General features: G+C 43.0%; 1 protein-coding gene across 3 annotated transcripts; it reads left to right on the plus strand.

Annotated features, from left to right (window-relative positions):
- Window positions 1-10,604: 10,604 nt before the first annotated feature.
- Yeats4 (YEATS domain containing 4) lies at window positions 10,605-20,427 on the plus strand. 3 transcript variants are annotated; one of them, XM_087901946.1, is made up of 8 exons: window positions 10,605-10,853; window positions 13,785-13,991; window positions 14,469-14,588; window positions 15,318-15,384; window positions 15,480-15,574; window positions 17,781-17,873; window positions 18,107-18,194; window positions 19,705-20,427. In XM_087901946.1, the coding sequence occupies exons 2-8, from the start codon at window positions 13,932-13,934 to the stop codon at window positions 19,872-19,874; spliced, it is 693 nt and encodes a 230-aa protein (XP_087758072.1). In that variant the 5' UTR covers window positions 10,605-10,853; window positions 13,785-13,931; the 3' UTR covers window positions 19,875-20,427. The 3 variants fall into 3 exon arrangements, with proteins under 3 accessions (XP_087758072.1, XP_087758073.1, XP_048274487.1); XM_087901947.1 differs by lacking the exon at window positions 17,781-17,873 and having other exon boundaries at window positions 10,606-10,853; XM_048418530.3 differs by lacking the exon at window positions 13,785-13,991 and having other exon boundaries at window positions 10,606-10,853.
- The last annotated feature ends 350 nt before the right edge of the window (window positions 20,428-20,777 follow it).

The raw sequence follows: 20,777 nt of genomic DNA on the forward strand, positions 1-20,777 counted from the left end.
TCTGCAATGCTCAGAATGACACTTGGTCCTCAGAAAGACTCACTGCATAGGTCAACAGAACCAGCAGTCTCCCCTCCCAAAGATCCTACATACCATGCTCTAATGCCTGGTGGGTCCCTCGCCACCCTCTTTTTTCTCATTTTACGGCTTGAGTGATGTCATCCTGGAGCAAAGCTGAAAGACAGGGGTGAGGAATGACAAAGACGGTTAGAGAACCCATTTTCAGTTCGGATCCAGGCAGCTTTCCTCTGTGACACTAAACAGTGAATACAAGAAATTACTTTCCAAGTGTCCATGCAGCTGTGATTATTGGAGACAGATTCCTTTGATTCTATCCACCTGACATGGTATAAGTCATTTTATTTCTCATTTCTGATGAAAATGGGGTTGGTATATACTTGAGTGGTAGAGTGTTCTTAGGATTCCAGCACTGATAAAAAGTAGAACACACATTGAAGTAGTGAGGAGTCAGTGGAGGCTGTGGGACTGTCTGCTAACATGAGAGAAGTTCCTCTTCTTTCTCAAACTGGAAATTAGAACACACTGGAACTGTCGCCCGGGACTACCAATGGAAACATATTTTAAAGAAAAGCAGAGAGTGGACAGTAATGGAGCACACCTTTAATCCCAATACTTGGGAGGCAGAGACAAGTGGATCTCTGTGAGTTCAAGGCCAGCCTGGTCTATAGAGCGAGTTCCAGAAACCCCTCCTTGAGCTGCTGCTAAACACCCACTCAGGCTTCTACTGTTATTGCAGCCGCCACACACTCTCAGCTCAAGGCTACGTGCCAGGAGCTGCAGCTGCCCTCAGTCAGGCTGGGAACCTCCTGAGTTCTCCGAGCAGATGTGCTACACAGCCTGATGCTCCACCATCATCGTCAGCAGATTTGGTGAGAAAATCAGGAATTCTTAAAGGGGGGAATTAGTTTTAAAAAAAAGAGAGAGAGAGAGAACTTTTCCCATGTTAAAAAAATTGGAAACATTGGGGCTGGAGAGATGGCTCAGAAGTTAAGAACACTGGCTGTTCTTCCGGAGGTCCTGAGTTCAATTCCCAGCAACCACATGATGGCTCATAACCATCTGTAATGAGGTCTGGTGCCCTCTTCTGGCATAGAGGTGTACATGCAGGAGGAATATTGTATACATGATAAGTAAATTCTTAATTTGGAAACACTATTATGATGGAGGGAGTTAGTTCTCTATATGATTACACAATGGATGGTTTAAAATTGTACCAATAAAATGAAGGGATAATCAATTTAACCAGGATCAACATAATGTTAATTATCATTTTGATAATCTTTATTGTTGGTTTGATAATTCCTGGTTTATCGTTTAAAAAGTAGGTTGATATGAGTGCCAAGTTACAGGCCGTAGAAATACTTGTTATATCATAGAGCTATTCAGATACAGACAGAGGAATTTAAAGGGGAGCCAATCCCAGCATTGAACTTTAAAGTTAGAAAGGAACAGCCTGAGATTTTCAAACAGCCAACTTTAGTTTATCAATAACTTTACAGGAACAACTACCAAATTATAGATATATCCAAGGCTGTGCAAGAGCTGAATAAACTCCTATGAAAATGTTAGATTTAAGGAGATTCAAGGAAGTGATAGACTCATATAGTATGCATTCACCTTTTGTAAAGCAGATGTTAAACTTGTGGTCAATTTGTAATAGAATTATCCCTCAAGACTGGAGAGGCTTGGTTGTCACAGTCTTGGAGCCTGGTCCTCAATTACAGTGGAACACCTGGTGGAAAGATAAGGCTAAGACCATTGAACAGCGATATAGGACTAGAAGATGAAATCTCGCAAGACCAACTTCTTGGAGAGGGAGATTGTACTAATGTACAAAGGCAATTTCTATAGGATGACCATACCTTGACTTTATGCTGTACAGCAGCTTTGACTGCTTGGGACAGAATCATAGAAGTAGGGGGGAAAATTGAGTCATTTACAAAAGTTATGAAGGGTCCAAAGGAATACTTCACAGATTTCTTACAAAGATTGACTTCAGGATTAAATAGAATGACACCAAATTCAGAGGCTAGACAAATAATAATTGAATCTCTGGATTTTGAAAATACTAATGCACAATGCAAAAGGGTAAATGGGCCATTAAAGGCAATATCAACACCCCTGAATGAATAGATTCAAGATACAATGAATATTGAATCACATGACCATGATGATGTTTGGATAGAAGAGATGATTTCCAGAAGTTTGAAGAAAAATTGAAATGTCAAGTGTTTTAATTGTGGCAAGCAGTCACCTTAAAAGGGATCATAAACAAGATGTTCCTAGAAACAATGCTTTTTATTTTTTTTAAACTTTATTTTTTAAATTTTTATGATTTATTTATCTTTTATTTTATGTGCATTGGTGTGAAAGTGTCAGATCCCCTGGAACTGGATTTTCAGACAGTTGTGAGCTGCCATATGGGTGCTGGTAATTGAACTCGGGTCCTCTGGAAGAGCAGTCAGTGCTCTTAACCGCTGAGCCATTTCTCCAGCCCAACAATGCTTTTTCTAAGCACAGTTCAACAGAATTCCCCGTCCCTTCTGGATTATGTAAAAGGAATGGCAAGGACAGACATTGGAACTAATTAATGGAGATCAACAAGGGAGAGTCAATGGAATCTTTTGCCATCAGCAAACATTTTGAGAGGCCTCTCACAGGCTCCCATGCCAAATTTGGTTCAGTCATTTCCTGTCATCATGGAGGAAACTACTTCCTAGAGCAATTAAAGAACCTAATACCTGATGAGCGGTGGTGGCACACACCTTAATCCCAGCACTTAGGAGGCAGAGGCAGGAGAATCTCTGTCCATTTGAAGCCAATCTGGTCTACAGTGTGAGTGCCAGAACAGGATCCAAAGCTACACAGAGAAAGCCTGTCTCAAAGAAAGGAAGAAAGAAAGAAAGAAAGGAAGGAAGGAAGGAAGGAAGGAAGGAAGGAAGGAAGGAAGGAAGGAAGGAAGAAAGGAAGAAAAAGGACCTTAGGCCTAATTAATGCCTAATGGCTATTTTAAGAAGCCATACTGCTCTGGAAGATAGAACAGCTTTAGAAAATAAAATAAAAATTTCAGGAGAAATAATAAATCAAAACTGACAAAGGTTAGATTTGAACAAGAGAGACCTCTTATTTAGAACAGATAATAGTTCATCAGACATTATGTGCATTCAATCTAAACTAAACTATAAAACTAACAAATGCTTTCATTTGATCAGATATAACTTGCCAAAAGAAAACCTCCCCAAAGTTAGGGTTGTGGAAGGGTTTTCTTTTTGTCATTTCAGGAGAGTGAAGGCATCCAGCTAAGGAACTGACTCTTTAAAGCTTTTTGTAAGATTTAAATATTATCTCAAAATTTAAAAGATCAATATATGTATATAATATATATATATTAAACTTTTGTCTTGTTATTAATGGTCATACAGATTACTAATTCTAAAAAAGGCTTCATCTAACTTCCTGTTCATGATTTCAGGTTTGAGTCTTTATCTCATGACTTGGAATTACATTTTGTACTTTGGATGTACATAGAAAAGTCTGGTCCTTTAACTTTTATGAGATCTGTTATATATGACATTTAAAGTAGTTAAGTTTTCTGTAATGAACCAAGACCATGCCTAACAGCAACCTTTGAAGTCTTCAAAGGAAGTTTTGGGCCCCACAATGATGATTCCACCAGGACTATGATAATGCCACCAAGCTGACAAACATCACCTAAAGGTCAACTTTGGACTACAGACTTCTCAGGAAAATTTTGATGTGGCTAGCTGACATGATCCAGCCTCACAGACTACTCTAGCCAGAACTTGAGACAAGCTCTGCACTTTTCCATTACACAGAGACTGAACAACAAATGATACAGCTACCTCTCCTAATACTTGACAATTAACCCAAGTTTTTATTTTCAGGATTCCCTAAAGATGCTCTTACCCCCAGACAGTAGAAAGTAAATTTAAGAACAAACACTCATGGGGCTGGAGAGATGGCTCAGTGGTTAAGAGCACTGACTCCTCTTCCAGAGGACCAGGGTTCAATTCCCAGCACCCACATGGCAGCTCACAACAGGGGATCTGACACCTTCATACCAATGTACATAAAATAAAAAAAGTTAAATAAACTATAAGAAATGTTTTTTATAAAAAAAAAAAGAACAAACACTCACATTTCCAAGAAGAGCGGTGGTTTTTGGTCTTTCATTGGGTTGTAGATACTTGTTTAGGGGAATTGTTGTTATTGGTAATGGTCAGGAAAAAAACTGAACAAAGGAGTCTTAGATTCAGGGTTCTTGTTTTGAAAAGAAAAAAGGGAGATATATATATATATATGTGTGTGATATATATCATATCATATATATATGATAGGACATAAGCATAGATTATTGAATCGACTCTAAAAAGAAAAAACGGGGATATAGAAATAGGATTAAAAGGTAGATTACTGAATCTTCTTTTTAAAAGTAGCTACTAATTTTAAATATTTTACATAGATATGGGTCTTTGTACATTGATACAAATTAAAAATTATTTGCTAGAACATAATGTACATACATTTCTACTTTGGTTCAAGAAATTGTACCTATGCAACTCATTTAACAGGGTAATACAAATTTTAGCCCTTGAAAATTATAATTACCAAGTATTTAGGATAATAAGAAAGTGCAGGTTAGCAATTAGTCACCTATTACAATCAAACTTGCAGTCATATTAGGTATGTTTTCAAGGTCAGACAGAGATATAGTTTAGATAGATGGGTCATCTTCAAACTCTTCAGAGATCTAAAGAATATAGCATTTAAGATGTTTTAATAACATAGGTCCTTTTCCTTTTTATGACAATGGGACATACCTGCTCCTGGCAGCACCAGCAACTTCAGCGAAGATGATGGTCATTGAAGAAACTCCACGTAGAATTTACTGTCTTTGTGGCAAAAGTTAGCCCACTGGGCAAGAAAGTACTTTTGCCTTTACTGCTGACAGTATACTGTCCAAATTGAATGAGCTGGACACAAAAGAAAGGATTGCTGAACTTTTCCAAGAAAAGGAGAGACAGTCCTTCAAAAATCCTGCTTCATAGAAAATTTTGTTGACTATTCTAAGCCTGTAGGCTGAAGATAGATGTCCCAATGTTGCAGAGGAACCTTGGGTGACTGCCCAGGAAACCAGCCATTTTTGTCATTTCTCACATTTTTTGAAAGTCACTTGCTTGCATTTCCTGCTTACTCAGCTAATATTTCCTTCTCAGGTCTCTGAGGGAGTTGAAGACTTGATGGTTATAGCTAAAGTTTTCCTTGCTTTATCAGATGCAGACAAGAAACTCTTTAAAGAGGTATAAAGTGTATAAGGTTGGAAATATCCAAAGATAGTTTTGTATGATAATGCAAATTATGATAGAAAATAAATTAGGTACAAGACTTTGAACTCACCAGGATAGGATAGATAATGGAGTACTTTCTCTTGATTTGTCAAATGCAAATAACTAGACATAATCGATGTACTTATTACCTGTATATATTGTATATAGTTATTGCACTTACTGTATATAGCTTTTAGCTTTTCTTATATTACTTAAGCCTTCTTTTTTATTTTAGACCAAAAAAAGGGGGAAATGTAATATTTTGTTTGCATTTCAACAAATAAAGCTTGCCTGAAGATCACAGTGAAATGTTAAGCGACTAGAGGCCAGGGAGTGGTGGCACACCTTTAATCCCAGGACTCAGGGGAACAGAGGCAAAGGGATCTCTGTTAATTCAAGGCCACCCTGGGCTACCTGGGATTGAATCTGTCTAAAACGGAAACAGAATTCACTCAAAGGTGATCCCAATACTAGGTATCCTACACATTTAATCCCAGCACTAGGGAGGTGGAGACAGGAGTGATACATCTGGGCAGAGAGAGGAATATAAGGCAGGAGGAGATAGGAGTTTAGTGCAGTCTATGGAGCAGTGCAGTCTAGACAATAAGTCTGAGGATGCAGTCTGAGGAGGCAGTCTGAGGACAGGATCACCCTTTAAGTCTGTGTATTGCTAGAGGTGAGAACTCTCTAGTGACTGGCCACTCTGCTTCTCTAATCTCTCAGATTTCACCCCCTAATATCTGACTCTGAGTTTTTATCTTTAAGACCAACTAGAATGTGTGCTACATAAAATGCCATCTTCTCTGCCTTGGCTGTCTGCCTCAGTCTCCCCAGCTTGGTGAGGTCTAAATGTCATCATATTGATGAAGTCCCTGAACGGTCTTAGGTGGTTGGACACAGGAAAAAAAAGTTACAAGAAGACCAAGGCTGCTTTGATGGTTAAGGATTATAAGGCCTGGGATGACATCACCAAGGTCTATGAATCTCTGCAAATAAAAGCTGGCAAGGGCAAAACAAGAATCTGACATTGTACCCACTGCAGGGAGCCTGCATCATCTACCATGAAGGTCTATCATCAAGGTCTTCAGAAGTTTCCCTGGTATTACTCTGCTTAATGTGAGCAAACTGGACATTTTGAAAGATGCCCCCTGGTGAGCATGTGGAGGCATTGACAGTTGTGATCCAAGCCTTTCCAGTAAGTTGTCACTTAGAGTAAGGCTGCTTCCCTCAAGACTTAGTATAATCTTCCAATAAATGCAGTAAAGTTTCAAAGAACCTTTGTCTTAGTTAGGGTTTCTATTGCTGTGAAGAGACACCATGACCATGTCCACTCTTACAAAGAAAACGCTTATCTGGGGTGGCTTGCTTACAGTTTCAGAGGTTTAGTCCATTATTATCATGACAAGGAGCATGGCAGTATGCAGGCAGACATGGTGCTGGAGGAGTCGCTGAGAGTCCTACGTCTTGTAGGCAATAGGAAGTTGACAAAGACACTTGGTGGTATCCTGAGCATAGGAAACCTCAAAACCTGCCCCCACAGTGATACTCTTCCTCCAAAAAGGTCATACCCCCTCCAACAAAGCCATGCCTCCTAATAAAGCCACCCCCTATGAGATTATGGAGACCAATTGCATTCAAACTACCATATTCCACTCCCTGGCCCCCATAAACTTGTAAAAATACCATAATAAAAAATGCATTTAGTGCAACTTCAAAAGTCCCCATAGTCTATCACAGACTCAACAATGTTTTTAAGTTCAAAGTCTCTTCTGAGATTCATGCAATCTCTTAACTGTAATCACTTGTAAAAATCAAAATAAAGTCTGTCAGTAGTGGCATTTGCCTTTAATTAGAGAACTCAAGAGGCAAAGGCAGGCATTTCTCTATGCGTTCAAGGCCAACCTGGTCTACACAGCAAGTTTCAGGACAGGCTCCCAAGCTATACATAGAAGCCCTGTCTCAGAAAAACAAAAATGAAAGAAAAAGCAAAAAGCAGGTCACAAACTTCCAACATAGAATGGCACAGGATATATATTGCCATTCCAAAATGTGGGGAAGGGAGCATAGTGAGAAAAAAAACTGGACCAAAGCAAAACCAAAAACCAGCTCAGCAAACTCCAAAATCAGCATCTGTTGAAGGGGACTGCTTGTTCGTTTCCCGGCTGCCCAGGCCCTTCTGCTGGATACTGAAGGGTACAAAACTGTGTCCAGTGCTAAAACCTGGGCCGAGAGTAGTGTGGGGACTGCCTCTGTGTAGAATGTCTTCTGCAGAAAGGACCCCAAAGAGTAGGGACAGTCTATGCTCTGGAAATGGGGCTGGGTTGCCCAGTACTGCCGTGGCTTGGCGGGTAACTCGGAAGTTGGAAGAAGTCTCAGACTCCTTATAAGCTTTTGGTTTGGAAATGGGTGACTTACTGAGCCAAAATTAGGTCAGGTGTGGTGGAGGTGGGGTGGGGAGATAAGAGGGAGAGTGGCTTCCCACAAGTCGGAGGAAGAAATACGCAACTCTACCCAGTTCAACACCAAGATGATAGGTTTGTGTAGCCCAATAATGGATTTCGTCGTCAACGAAATAAGCCAGATCAAGGCGAAGTAAAAGACCAGGTTGAATGAGCAAAGTATTCCCAGGTGACTTTACAGCCCCCAGAGGTGAGGCAGAAGAGGGGAGCAGGAGGAAGTCACATGTCCAGGAGAGCGGAGGGGACTTAAATACCCTGTGGGTGTGGTCTTGAGCTTCAGGGGGAGGAGCCACCACTTGACAGGCTTTCTGAGAGGGAGGGGTCTGGAGAGATACCTTTTGGCCTATGGAGTTCTTTCACGTACAGTAACAAAAACGCAAGGAATGCTAGGTCGTGGCCCTGCTGCTCTTAATGAGGTCACTGTAACAGACAAGGCAGCCACAACTTCCCTTTAGTTTGGGCCTCTATCTCTTTAGCTGTAAGAATAATGTAAATATTCCTATCTTATCTCTGCCTCTGTAAACAGGCACAGCCCTGATGCCCACCCACACTCTTGAGTTATGGCCTCATTTCTGAGAGTAAAACCATGCGTCTTAGAACACCTATCTCCTTCGGAAACTTGTAAATGTGAGGACTTCCATGTGTTCCCTGTATTCGTCCTTCTAATCCATCCTGAGATGGATTCCCTGTTGTGATGGCCGCCATTATCAAACGTACCTGCTTACCTGAAATCCATCTCAGCACCTGTCCTATGAACCACCGTCCTTATCTAGCAGTTATCAGTACAGCCCGTGGCTAGGTGTCCTGAAGACAAGGACAGACACAAGAACCTGCTGGGCTAGAGTAAGGAGGAGGACAGAGAGGAGGAGAGTAAACAGCAGAGAACAGTTCTTTCTGCGGCCCTTGATGAACCTGAGAGCATCAGTGCGGACCCCATGCATGGAGCAGGTGGAACAGAGAAAGGGAAGAAGGAAACAGCAGAAGGGCAGCCCCAGGGAGGATGGGTGCAGGCAGCACCAGGAGCAGAGAATTCTCTCAGGTGCCTGGGGCAAATGCACAGCAGAAGCCAAAAAGGCTGTTGCTGCTTAGGCTGTGCCATCCATCACAGGTTTGCAACACGCCAACTTGATGTTCAGTTTTGTTTGTGTTTTGCTAGAAACTGGCACAGTATCAGCAGTGTGGTAGAAATAACACTGTTTATTCAGGCCTTCTATGTTGAAAGATCATTTCGTCTGTGTTGTTTCCTGATGCAAAAGGCAACTGGAGTTGAACTGTTTAATCTGAGTCAGCTCAGATTAAAGGTAGGTGATGTTCAGAGATAGAATGGGGTCTGAAGACTTGGAAAGGAAACTCTCTGCCTCTTTATATCTAATTTTCACTGAACAGGCATTCCAACTGCAGAGACATTAGTTACTAAAAGGCCAGAAAGCGATCATTAATTTTCATATGAAAATATACTGGTTTTGGATTTGACCCACCCAAATTCTGCCCGTTTTCCTAGCAACCCAGGTGTTACAGGGACTACAAAATGCCACTTCTCAGTGAGGGTTAAGCCCTCCTGCTTGTTCCCACAAGAAGTCACCTGACTCAGGATGCAGGCAGCAGCCTTAGAAAGTGGTCTGTGTTTCTGAGGATGCTGCAGTTAGAAAGTAGAAGGCCATTTTTATGCAGTTTCTCGTGCCGCGTTTATTTTACTATTAACAGAAAACAGTGTTTCAGAAACAAACTCAAAAAGTGGTCCTAAATGACAGTGACACACGACTGAATACAGAGGACCCTGCAAACCAAAGCACCAAAGATGTCCTCACTGTTCCGTGGGGTTTTGTACTACAGAAGCCATGAACATTTTCATAAAGGGAAAATAAATGTAGTATAATGTGTGGGACTCCCAGGGACCATCTCACGTACCCATTTAAATCAGAAGAGGCAAATCTAAATCGGCCATGCGTAGGAGTGGACTTTTCATCATAAATGGCAATTTCACAGTAGTACTGTTCTAACTCATCAAACCTGTCTCTGAGCTTCAATTCTTCTTGAGTGTGGAGGCAGTAATGGTCATTCTGAATTACAGACAAAGGGGAAAACACACCACTTTCCCTGTGTGGGAATTCCCAAGTGTCTCAAGAAACTTGTCAAAAATAAATAAATAAATAAAACATTAAACAGGGGAGCCCTCAGGGTAGGTCCAGTCTCCTCCTGAGACAGACATTCAGTGGTTATTGCTGAAGCTGAGGTCATCATCCAGAAGCAGAAGGTTCCTCCCCTGCGCTTACTGACCTCTGAGAGAGAGCAATGTGTGCTCTCTTTCCCAAACAACTATATGCCCTCCAGGAGACTTCTTGCATTGCCCTGGGCCTCATGTATACTTGGGTTGTAGAACATCTCTTAGCTCTCCTAGTAAATGTTCTTAAGAGTGTAAATGCACTCACATTTTTATTTTATAATAAAATTTATATTTTTCCCTCAAGTGATTTATTGTAGCATCAAAGTTGTTCCAAGCATGTGGTATTCTCTTCTGTCCATAAAATACACATTACAGGTCATGTTACACTGTGTTTCCTGAGCTGTTTTTCTGAGCCCTTCTTTCTAAATGTTTACCTTGACTTGTCTCTCATAGTAATAGATTTGGGAAAGTATGTGGTGATTTTTGATTGATTTTATATCTCTACAAGTCCTCGACCGGCTCTCTCCAGGGACAGCAGCAGTCGGGCGCGTGCGCAGTGTACGCCTGAGGTCGTCGCACTTGCGCATGCGCACGCGTCGCCGTCCCCCCCCCCCCCACACACACACCCCTTCCGCTCCGCTCTCCCACCGCGGGGCTGAATGGCCAACCGCGCCGCCGCGGGTGTGGAGGAGGCAGTTCGGCGCCGCGAGCCCAGGTGACTCGCCCACCTCCAGTCTGAACCCCTCGGCCCGGGAGACCCCGCCGGCCTGAGCTCTTTCCTGGCGGCCGCGGCTCCTTCCCTGGGACAATATGTTCAAGAGAATGGCGGAATTTGGGCCTGACTCCGGCGGGAGAGTGAAGGTCAGTGCGCAGGCGCGGTGTGGAGGCCGCCGAGTCCCCTCGGGCGCTCGGCTCTCCGGCCGGCCCCGCCCCGCTCGGCGTTTATTGGGCCCCGAGTCGCCCATCACCGCCTTCTGTCCCGCCGAAAAACAAAGATTCGGGGTTTGCTTGGGACAGTTTGTGGCGCTTACAGACCTGGAAACCGCGGTGCCTGGCTAGATTCCCCCAGTCTTATCATTCCCGAAGTCGTCAGAGAAGCACTTAGCTTCTTTCGTGTTTAGTGAACGTGTGTCCCCATCATAATGTTGGAGATTGTGACATTTAATTCCCACACGTTTGTTTTATCATCTAGCATGTATTATTGATAAGAGGTGGAGCTCAGAGTATAACTTGCGGGAGTCGGTTCTCTGGGGTCATCATGTGCGTGGGTCCTTGATGCCAGTCTCTGGTCCTCCAGACGTCGTTGCCCAGTGTGCCATGTCTCCAGCTCCCAGCTGGCACTCCCCCACCTTCCTATGTCACTGGCTAATTTTTAAGGCCGGATCAACTGATTCCTGATGCCCCTTCCCCTTTAACTCCTACTTATAAATCCATCACGGGATTTTTTTTTTCTCAGAAGAAACCACTTGTATACCATCTACTTAGGTTTTGTTTTGTTTTTTGAAATAAGTTTGGTTTTTCGAGACAGGGTTTCTCTGTAACTTTGGAGCCTGTCCTGGAAACTAGCTCTTGTAGACCAGGCTGGCCTCGAACTCACAGAGATCCGCCTGCCTATCCTTCCCGAGTGCTGGGATTAAAGACCTGCGCCACCACCACCCGGCTTTTTTAAATCTTTATCAACGCCATATTATTTTTATATTACCTCAGTCATAGTGTCTATACATCTATAGCCGCTTTAATATTAAATGTAAAGTGATAATTCCTCAACACTCTAAAAGCCACTGAAATGTAACAGGAGAAAGAAATGCCAGATTATGTTTGTGTTAGTATCAGAGGCTTCATAGAATTCATACGTTTCCCTAAGGTAAGAATTTGAGCCGATTTTGAAGTGTTTACAGAACAAGGGGTCAAAGTGAAAACTTTGCACATGTCCGTGGCAACCACAGTGCTATCAGTGGTCCTCGCCACATAAAAACTACTTCCCTTCTCTTGAATTGACTTGAAAGTACTTTTACTATGTTTACCAATTGTTTGTTTATGTGGGTATGGGCATGCTCCATCATGGGTGTGGAGGTCGGAGGACAGCTTTCAGGAGTCCGTTTTCTCCTGTTTATGAGTCCAGGGGACCAAGCCCTGGACCTCAGGCACAGTAGCGGGTCCCTTTACCTGCTGAGTCATTCATTGCACTGACTCAGCATTGTCTGTAGGCAGACAGGTTCTGATATAGTTAACTGTCTAGCTATGGTTTAACGTTTTCTACCGGCTTCCTCTTTCTGTTTACTACACTGATATGCCATCTGTCCTTTGGGTATTTCTATTATTGAACAGAATGTCTCAGATCTATGTGCAAAACTTGGTATTTTTAATAACAGCTTTCCATCATAACCTGTCGGTACAGCCTTTACCCCAATCAGAAACGATGAAAGCACCCTAGAACTGAGCACAGCTGTAGCAGACACGCTCGTAGCTGTCACCTTGCGTGCTTCACGCATTCAGGTGCCACATTTACTATTTTTGCCCTACTTGCATTCATTAATATTTATTGTAACATTTATACTTAATCCCAGTTTTTAAGTCTCTTCCTAAGCATTTTGAAATGGAGAGTTTGACTCGGCTATAGCTCTGTCTTGTGTAGTGAATATCCCATTGTGTTAGTTTCTCATTGTTGTAACAAAGTGCCTGAAAGGAACCATTCTAAAGGAGAACGGTTTATTTAGGCTCTAGGCTTCAGAGGTACCATAATCCGAACACCTGAATTTGTGCAGCTCTCACCACAGAAGCCGTGGACAGAAAGGGGAACTGGATCCTTTAGTTTAGTTTTATGCAGAGATCAGCAGTTGGAGAAGGCAGCAGATCAACACCCTACACACTGCCTTCCATTTCCTCTGTAGCCATTTCGGGGGTAGGGGAACAGAAGAAAGGGAGCCCATGATTTTGAGCTTAGTTTTGCCCCTCTGGTCAAGTGGTCAGCCATGTTTCTTCTTACCATTCCTTTCTTTCTTCCCTGTCCTCTTGAAGTGCCAAGTCTAGTTAAGGGTCTGCTGGTGTCAACCTTGTCCTTTTCCAGAAGCATCTAGGCCGAGGGACTTAACTCAGAACAAAACCACCATCAGCAGCACGCATACTAAGCATTTAGTAACGTGTGCAGATCCCTTTTCTCTATACGGAATACAAATGTGTTTATAATACAGAATATAAAATGTCCCTGCTTGTCCCCACTGTCCTCCATCGGTTTCTACCTGTGATCATTTAGCCCACTATAGACTTGGCATAGCTGAACATCATGGCAGGGAGCACACAGCAGAGCAAAGCTGCTGATGTCTGTAGCTGGGGAAGGTCCAGGGGAGCCACCAACAAGATGGACCCTTTAGAGACCCAACCCAAGTGGCCTGCTTGCTCCCACAGGGCACCACCTCCTGACAAGCCATTCAGCCGTGAGCTCATCAGTGCACTAATTCATTGGTAAGGTTAGTGCCCCTGTGAGCCAGTCACCTCTCAGCGGTCCTGGATGGGGACCAAGTTTTCAACAATAAGCCTTTTGGGAGGTACTTTATATCCAAATTGTAATTTACATACTGATGACAATGGAAAATGTTTGCCCAAAATCCTCTCATGAACTGTCTGGGGTTTTGTGCTGTGCTTTGGTAAATACTGCCATAAATTAATTTAAAAGACGTTTACCTGCAAGCGATACCAGTCAAACTGTATTCAGTATCTTAGCGTTTAGGTTTGTGAAGACATTTTGTTTTTCTTTAATCAAATATTCATGTGCCTTGCTTACATGGTGATTAGATGACAACATTCAAGCCATCATTCAAGCCATGGGACAGCTCGGCAGGTAAAGGCACTTGCTGCTAAGCCCGATGACCTGAGTTCAGGCCTCAGGACCCACGTGGTGGAAGGAAGAGAATCTACTCCTGCAGACCATCCCTCCTTCACATGTACTGCGCGCTGCAGAATGTGCACACAGATGCACAGAACAACAAACGTTTCAAATATGTAGGTTCTGAAACCAAACGTCGTCCTCTGCAAGAGCAGCAAGTGCTTCAGCTGCTGGACCGTCTCTCCGGCACTCAGATGGGAAGGCTGAAATTAATTTGATACTTGGCTATTGTGTTAACTTGAAATGAGTGTAAAAATGGGTTGAAGAGATCTGTGTTCTAACTAAACCCTGAAGATATTAGATGCTGGGCTGGAGAGATGGCTCAGTGGTTAAGAGCATTGCCTGCTCTTCCAAAGGTCCTGAGTTCAATTCCCAACAACCACATGGTGGCTCACAACCATCTGTAATGAGGTCTGGTGCCCTCTTCTGGCCTGTAGGCATACGTGTAGACAGAATATTTTATACATAATGAATAAATAAATTTTAAAAAAAAAGATGTTAGATGCTGTTCCCTAAAACAAGCTGCCAATGCTCATAGTATTTATTCAGGTGATGGTAAAATACTAACTGATTTTAAACTTGTTTTCTTTTAGGGGGTTACCATCGTTAAGCCAATAGTCTATGGTAATGTTGCCCGATATTTTGGGAAGAAAAGAGAAGAAGATGGACACACCCACCAGTGGACAGTATATGTGAAACCATATAGAAATGAGGTACGCATTTGTTTTTTCTATAGTTATTTTGAAATATAGTTTGTTTACTTGACAGTAAATTATAAAATTCTATGTAGTAACTTTCCAAGAATGAAGTGGTCTCATTTTAGAATTCTCACCCCACCCCTTAATTCTTATCTTCATTTAATTAATTCATGTAACTCAAGATGTTTTCTGATCAAGGTAAGAGGCTAGAGAGATGACTCATCAGTTAAGAGCAAGTAATACTCATGGAGTTTGGTCTCCAGCACCCACACAGGGCAGCTCACAAGTGTCCATAATTGCAGTCCTGGCAGTCCAGAGCCTCTGGGCTCCTTGGGCACCTAAGTGTATATTTTCATGCACAAGCACTCACACACGCATATACACACATTCACACAAACATGTACACATATCTACATGCACGTGTACATACACATATGAATTCTAGCCATCGTTTCATTTGCTGTGCGGGGAGAGGAAATCAAGCATGCTTCCTGAACTACATCACTGCCCTTTTTAAACATTTTGTTCTGAAATGGGGTCTAGCCCCGTTGCCCAGAATGCCCTCAAACTTAGTCACCCTTCCTCGACTTCTGGGTCAGCTAGGATTACAGGCGTGTCTCACTATGCCAGCTAACCCTTGCTTTGTTTTAATTATGTTCTGTAAACTTCAAGAAAAGTATATTTTACAAAATTGTATGATATGCTAAGTGAGTTTCCATTGGAGCACTGATTTCTCTGTTTTAGGATATGTCAGCATATGTAAAGAAAATCCAGTTTAAATTACATGAAAGCTATGGCAATCCTTTAAGAGGTATGTTACAGTTGTTGGTTCATCATATACATAATTATAAAAGGAAAGGAACTGCATCAGTAATTTACAATTGTTTCTTTTTCTTCCCCTTCCAGTCGTTACTAAGCCGCCCTATGAAATTACTGAAACAGGATGGGGTGAATTTGAAATAATCATCAAAATATTTTTCATCGACCCTAATGAAAGACCTGTGAGTAGCGTTAACCTCTGCACATAGAGAGTAGAACATTTAGTGAATGAGCACGTGTCATACTTAGCGAAGAGCTGCTGTGTCCAGGGTCTCCTGTACACTTCAGTCCTGGTGATCTCACCCTAAGTTAAGATTTCCCTTCTTATATAGGATTTGTTTTTGTTTTTTGTTTTGTTTTGTTATTTAGGATCTTTGAGTTTAGAAAGAAACTAAAGTTTCTGAAGGTGGTGGGGGTGGCGCTAAGGTCCTGGCAAAGCTGAATGTAAACAAACCTTACAGCCCCGGTGGCTCAGGCTGGTTAGTGTCAACACCTTCAGACCCTTGCCAGCCTGGGTGAGCCGCAGAATAAGACCCTGAAACAGGAAACAAAAAGATAGAATTGAAAACGGGCATGGTGAGGAAGCCCCGGTGACCCCAGCACTCAGGAGGTGCAGACAGGAGTTCAAGGTTATCTGCTACTGCTCGTCCTGAGACAAAGACACAGGGAGGTGGTGGTACAGGCCTTTAATTCCAGCGCTCGGAAGGCAGAGGCCAGTGGATCTGTAAGTTCAAGGCCAACCTGGTCTACAGTGTGAATTCCAGGACAGCTAGGACTGTTACACAGAGAAACCCTGTCTCAAAAAAACAAAAAGCAGAGTATCCTACCTGACCAAAACCAAGTGATTCAGGAGTCAGAGTCAGCCAGGCCCAATGGGATGTGGGCCCTTCTGGATGTATAGGACACCTTTCCTATCGATGTAGACCCCATAAGGCCATGTTCATTGTCATGACGTCACCTTCAGTGCCACCTCTGTCTTGGTATCCAGTGAAAAAGGAAGGTCAGCAGGCCTGGCCACCCCATGACCTTCTCTATTTTTCTTTTTCCAAAAAATGTTCACATTTATTTATTTGTATGTGTGGTGTGCACATATGGTTCCATCGTGTGCTCTCGGGTTGCAGACGTGTGTGGTGTGCACACATGGTTCCATCCTTGTGCTCTCGGGTTGCAGACGTGTAGCGTGCACATACAGTTCCATCCTTCCATCATTGTGCTCTTGGGTTGTAGACACTCAGACAGTTATTGTCTGTCTCATGAATTATCAAATACATCATGAATGTGGCCACATAATTCACCTTCCCGCTTAAGATAGCCAGACCCTGGGGATTTGCCTTCTCCCTTTGCACACCCACACCCCAAGCTAGGAGTAAACCCAGAGGCTTGAACTCCTGAGCTGTAGTCTGAACCTGGGAAATGCCTTTTGACAGGAGGGTAGTTACACTGGCTAAGTCCTATCCAGAGCAGGCGGGCATCTGTAAGTTGATTTCATCTGTTTAAATTTAGTGGCAGATGTGTGTTCATTTTCCTCTACAGAGTATACTTACTGTTTTGTGGTTGTTTGGAAGAATCCTGTTTCCTTACAGTGATTTTAGCTAACCTTGCGGGAAGTTCTGGTGGCCTCTAGATGGGTTTGGACCGTGAGCTGTGCAGCTTTGCCAGCTCCTGATTGGTCAAGTAATGGGCCATGTGCTGCAGCACACAGCTTCTCCGGAGGCCTCGGACACCTGCCGGCTGTTTGTGTGCCCCTAGGAGAGTATCTGGCTCCCAGTGGAGATTTTAGTATTAATTATTCTTTTAGAAAACTATCTCCTTCCCCTCCCCCCAGTCCCATTATGCAGCCCAGGCTGCTGACATAGAACTCAGAAACACTCCTGCCTCAGCCTCCCGTATGCTGGAATTACAGATATTGTCTACCACACCCAGCTGCAAATTCTTGTTCCCAAAGAAATTTGTAAACTTTAATATTCACAGAAAACTATTTAAATTCTCATAACTGTATGTTATGCAGTTTGGGTATAGTTACTCTCTAGAGATGCTTGCATAGACCCTCACCTCTCCTCTGAAATGTGGACAGACCTGGTAGAAAAACCAAGGACAGAAAGTTTGGGTGATTTGCCACCTAAGTCACAACTGTAGCAAAATCAGGAATTTGATATATTTACTAATTCCATCCCATAATTAGCTGAAGACATGACAGGGTCAGCCAGGCCTAGTGGCACATGCTTGTAGTTCCAGCACTTGAGCAGTGGAGGCAGGAGGATCAGCAGTTCAAGGCCAGCCTGGCGGGTCTCAGAACGCAGAGAAGGAGGAGGAAGGGCTGACGGGTGGGAGGAACGTTTCAGATGATGGTGGGTGCCCTGAGAAGGTGGCCCCTGCTCTGCTCCACAGGTGACCCTGTATCACTTACTGAAGCTCTTCCAGTCTGACACCAATGCGATGCTGGGCAAGAAGACGGTGGTTTCTGAATTCTACGATGAAATGGTAGACTTCATAATGAGGGGGCTTTCTAAAACCCTTTGGGTGTGGTGTGGGGTCAGAGTACAGCTTTGGGAGTTGGTTCTCTCCACTGTGTGGGACTGAACTCAGCTCTGAGGCTTGGCAGCAAACACCTTCACCTGCTGAGCGTTCGGGCCCGCTCCTGCAGTGAGTTTTAAAAGCACTTCAGTTGGAGACCTTGGAGTTACTGGTCTTTTTTTCTTGTTTTATCCCTTAAGATATTTCAAGACCCAACAGCAATGATGCAACAATTGCTGACCACGTCTCGCCAGCTAACGTTAGGAGCCTATAAACACGAGACTGAATGTAAGTGCTTCAGTGTGTTCTGTAATGGCAAAATAATTGTTTCATTAGTGGCTTTTTTAAGGTAAGTTCCATAGCAGTTAATAAAACAAGCTGGGTATTACCATAGATAGCTAAATGAGTTAAATAAAGGAGTACAGTCACTAATATTTTCTGTGCCTTTTTAGGTGATAGATGCTTTAACTCTAGTTGTCCCTCTTAATCCTCAAACCTGTGAGAAATGCCTAGTTTTAACTGTCATGTGGTACAAGAAATGAAGGGAGACTCAGAAATAGCTGAGGTTAGGCAGTAGGGAGTGAGGATGTATTTGAACTCAAGTCTTTCCGATTTCAAAGTTAGCTTTTCTCACTCTACCACCTTGCTGTCTGTTAGTGATTCATGTGTGAGAACAGCTGCACTTGGCCAGCAGCAGTTACCTAAGCCTTCCACAAGATGGCGGTGTTGGCTGCAGGCAGGAGTTTTTCTTTGTCAAGACCATACCATACTAGCCAACTGGCATATTTAAGCAGATGTATATGAGTTTGTAGTTAAGACATTTATTTGGTAATTTTTCATGTATCCAGATGAAATTTTTGCTTTTGTGTTGCTGGGGGTTGGATCCAGCCCGTCACCTAAGCATACTCTACCACAGACAACATCACCAGCCTCTAGACATTTTTTTTAAAATAACATTCTTTTGTCAACATAAATAGTTGTAGTAATAGTTAGTAAAGCATTTTAGATATCACACAGTATTCTAGGTACTTCCTACACATTGGTTCATGTAAGATCTTCTGGACGGGGTTGGGGTACTCAGATGCACAAGGACCTGAGTTTGGATCGCCAACACCTCTGTAGATGCTGGATATGGTGGTGTGTGCCTACAGTCCGGGAGCTGGTGGCTCAGAAACAGGAGTTCACTAGGGCTTGCCAGCCAGCTGTCCTTGACCAATCAGTGAGCTCCAGGCTCAGTGAGAGACCCTGTCTCAGAACAGTAAATTAGAGAGCAATGGAGGAGAACCCCTGAAGTTATTCTCTGGCCTGCACACACACTGCACACAATCTTCTCTACAAATAACGTGAGGGCTGTGCCCTAAATGAGGAAGTGAGTATAGAACTGTGTTGTGGTTAGTAGAGCTAGGCTTCAAGTTTAGTGGAAAAGCTAGAGGCTTATTTTGGTGATATGATTTTGGTATGTAAATTGCATCTATGCATTAGTTAAGAAGGTTTTGGTTTGGTTCACTGGCATTTCTTGGGTTTGTGGGTCCGAAGTACTATGTATCTAGAGGAAAACAAAGAAATGTTGTCTCAAAGCCTTAACTGTGAGTAGCTGTAGTTTAATTTTTCTAGAAAACAGCTTGGAGCCTCTGTTGGAAGTTTAGACTCCCTACCCTTTCAGCCGTGTTCCATGTTCTGTGTCTTAAAGTATCCCCTCTCATGCTGGAAACAGCAGCCCTAGGAAATGCTGTTTGTTCTTCTGTGGTGCATCTTACCATTAGAGGGATCAATTCTCAGCTCACATATTTTTCTTCAGTCGCAGAACTTGAAGTGAAAACCAGAGAAAAATTAGAAGCTGCCAAGAAGAAAACGAGCTTTGAAATTGCGGAGCTTAAGGAAAGATTAAAAGCAAGTCGTGAAACTATAAATTGTCTAAAAAATGAAATCAGAAAACTTGAAGAAGATGACCAGACAAAAGACATATGAACGACTGGCAGAAAGTTCAGCCGAAAGCAGGCGGGCGCCGCAGGAGGACGGACATGGTGCAGGCGCTGTGATGTTCGTGGGGAGCCGTGTGGGCGTTAGCCAGCTGTGATTTCAGCTGTGATTTCAGCCGTGAAGTCCGAGAGCTCTTGCTGCTTGGGCGTCTTCCCTGGACGGTCCTTCTGTTCTAAGAGTCAATGCTGTGTGGCATTCCATGATCTAAGCACAACTTTTAAAGTTTTTGTTTTGCTCTTGTTTTTTAATTAGGACTGTAGTTTGTTTTCCTTTATGCAGGCATCCAAACTTTGTTACAAAGTTTAACGTGTACATATTTTATACTTGTGTGTGTATTAGTGCTAAGGAGAACTAGTGTATGTATTTAATTCCCTTGGTTCCTACCTGCCCCATCCTACCTCTTTTGTGGACTATCTATCTCGTAAGTATTCAACAAATGTACCTTACTGCACCTCCGTCTGCCTCCTGTGACTTCTCCAGGACTTTTCCACCTTGTAATTTTAAATAAATATTTGGGGTTTTTTCTTTCTTGAGAATCTCATCCAGTGTGTTTGATCGTATTCACCCTCACCTCCTCCCCTTAGCTCCTCCCAGATCCACCTGACCGCCCTACTTCACAACTTCATGTCCCCTTTTTCATTTTGAATTTAACTTATCAACTCCAGTTTGCTCTCTGTGTTTCTGGGAGTGGAATCTTGACACATCCTTAAAGAAAACTGACTTCCTCTTCCCCTGAAGCCCTCAGCTGTCTACAGCTCCTCAGTTAGGGGCGGGAACTCCTAACACCTAGATCATAACATGGAGTTCACAGAAATGACCCGGCAGTGACACATATGAGACACTGAAGAGCCAGGCCCTTTCCAGAAGATGAGGTAAGGTCTGTGTCTCTCA

This window comes from Myodes glareolus, chromosome 26, assembly GCF_982192425.1.
Source record: "Myodes glareolus chromosome 26, mMyoGla1.1, whole genome shotgun sequence".
Taxonomy (NCBI): domain Eukaryota; kingdom Metazoa; phylum Chordata; class Mammalia; order Rodentia; family Cricetidae; genus Myodes; species Myodes glareolus.

Coding starts and splice junctions, on each gene's coding strand:
- Yeats4 (XM_087901946.1), top strand. CDS start 13,932: ATGTACTGCGCGCTGCAGAATGTGCACACAGATGCACAGAACAACAAA. Junction 15,385..15,479: donor CTATGGCAATCCTTTAAGAG/GTATGTTACAGT, acceptor TTCCCCTTCCAG/TCGTTACTAAGCCGCCCTAT. Junction 17,874..18,106: donor CTGAATTCTACGATGAAATG/GTAGACTTCATA, acceptor TTATCCCTTAAG/ATATTTCAAGACCCAACAGC.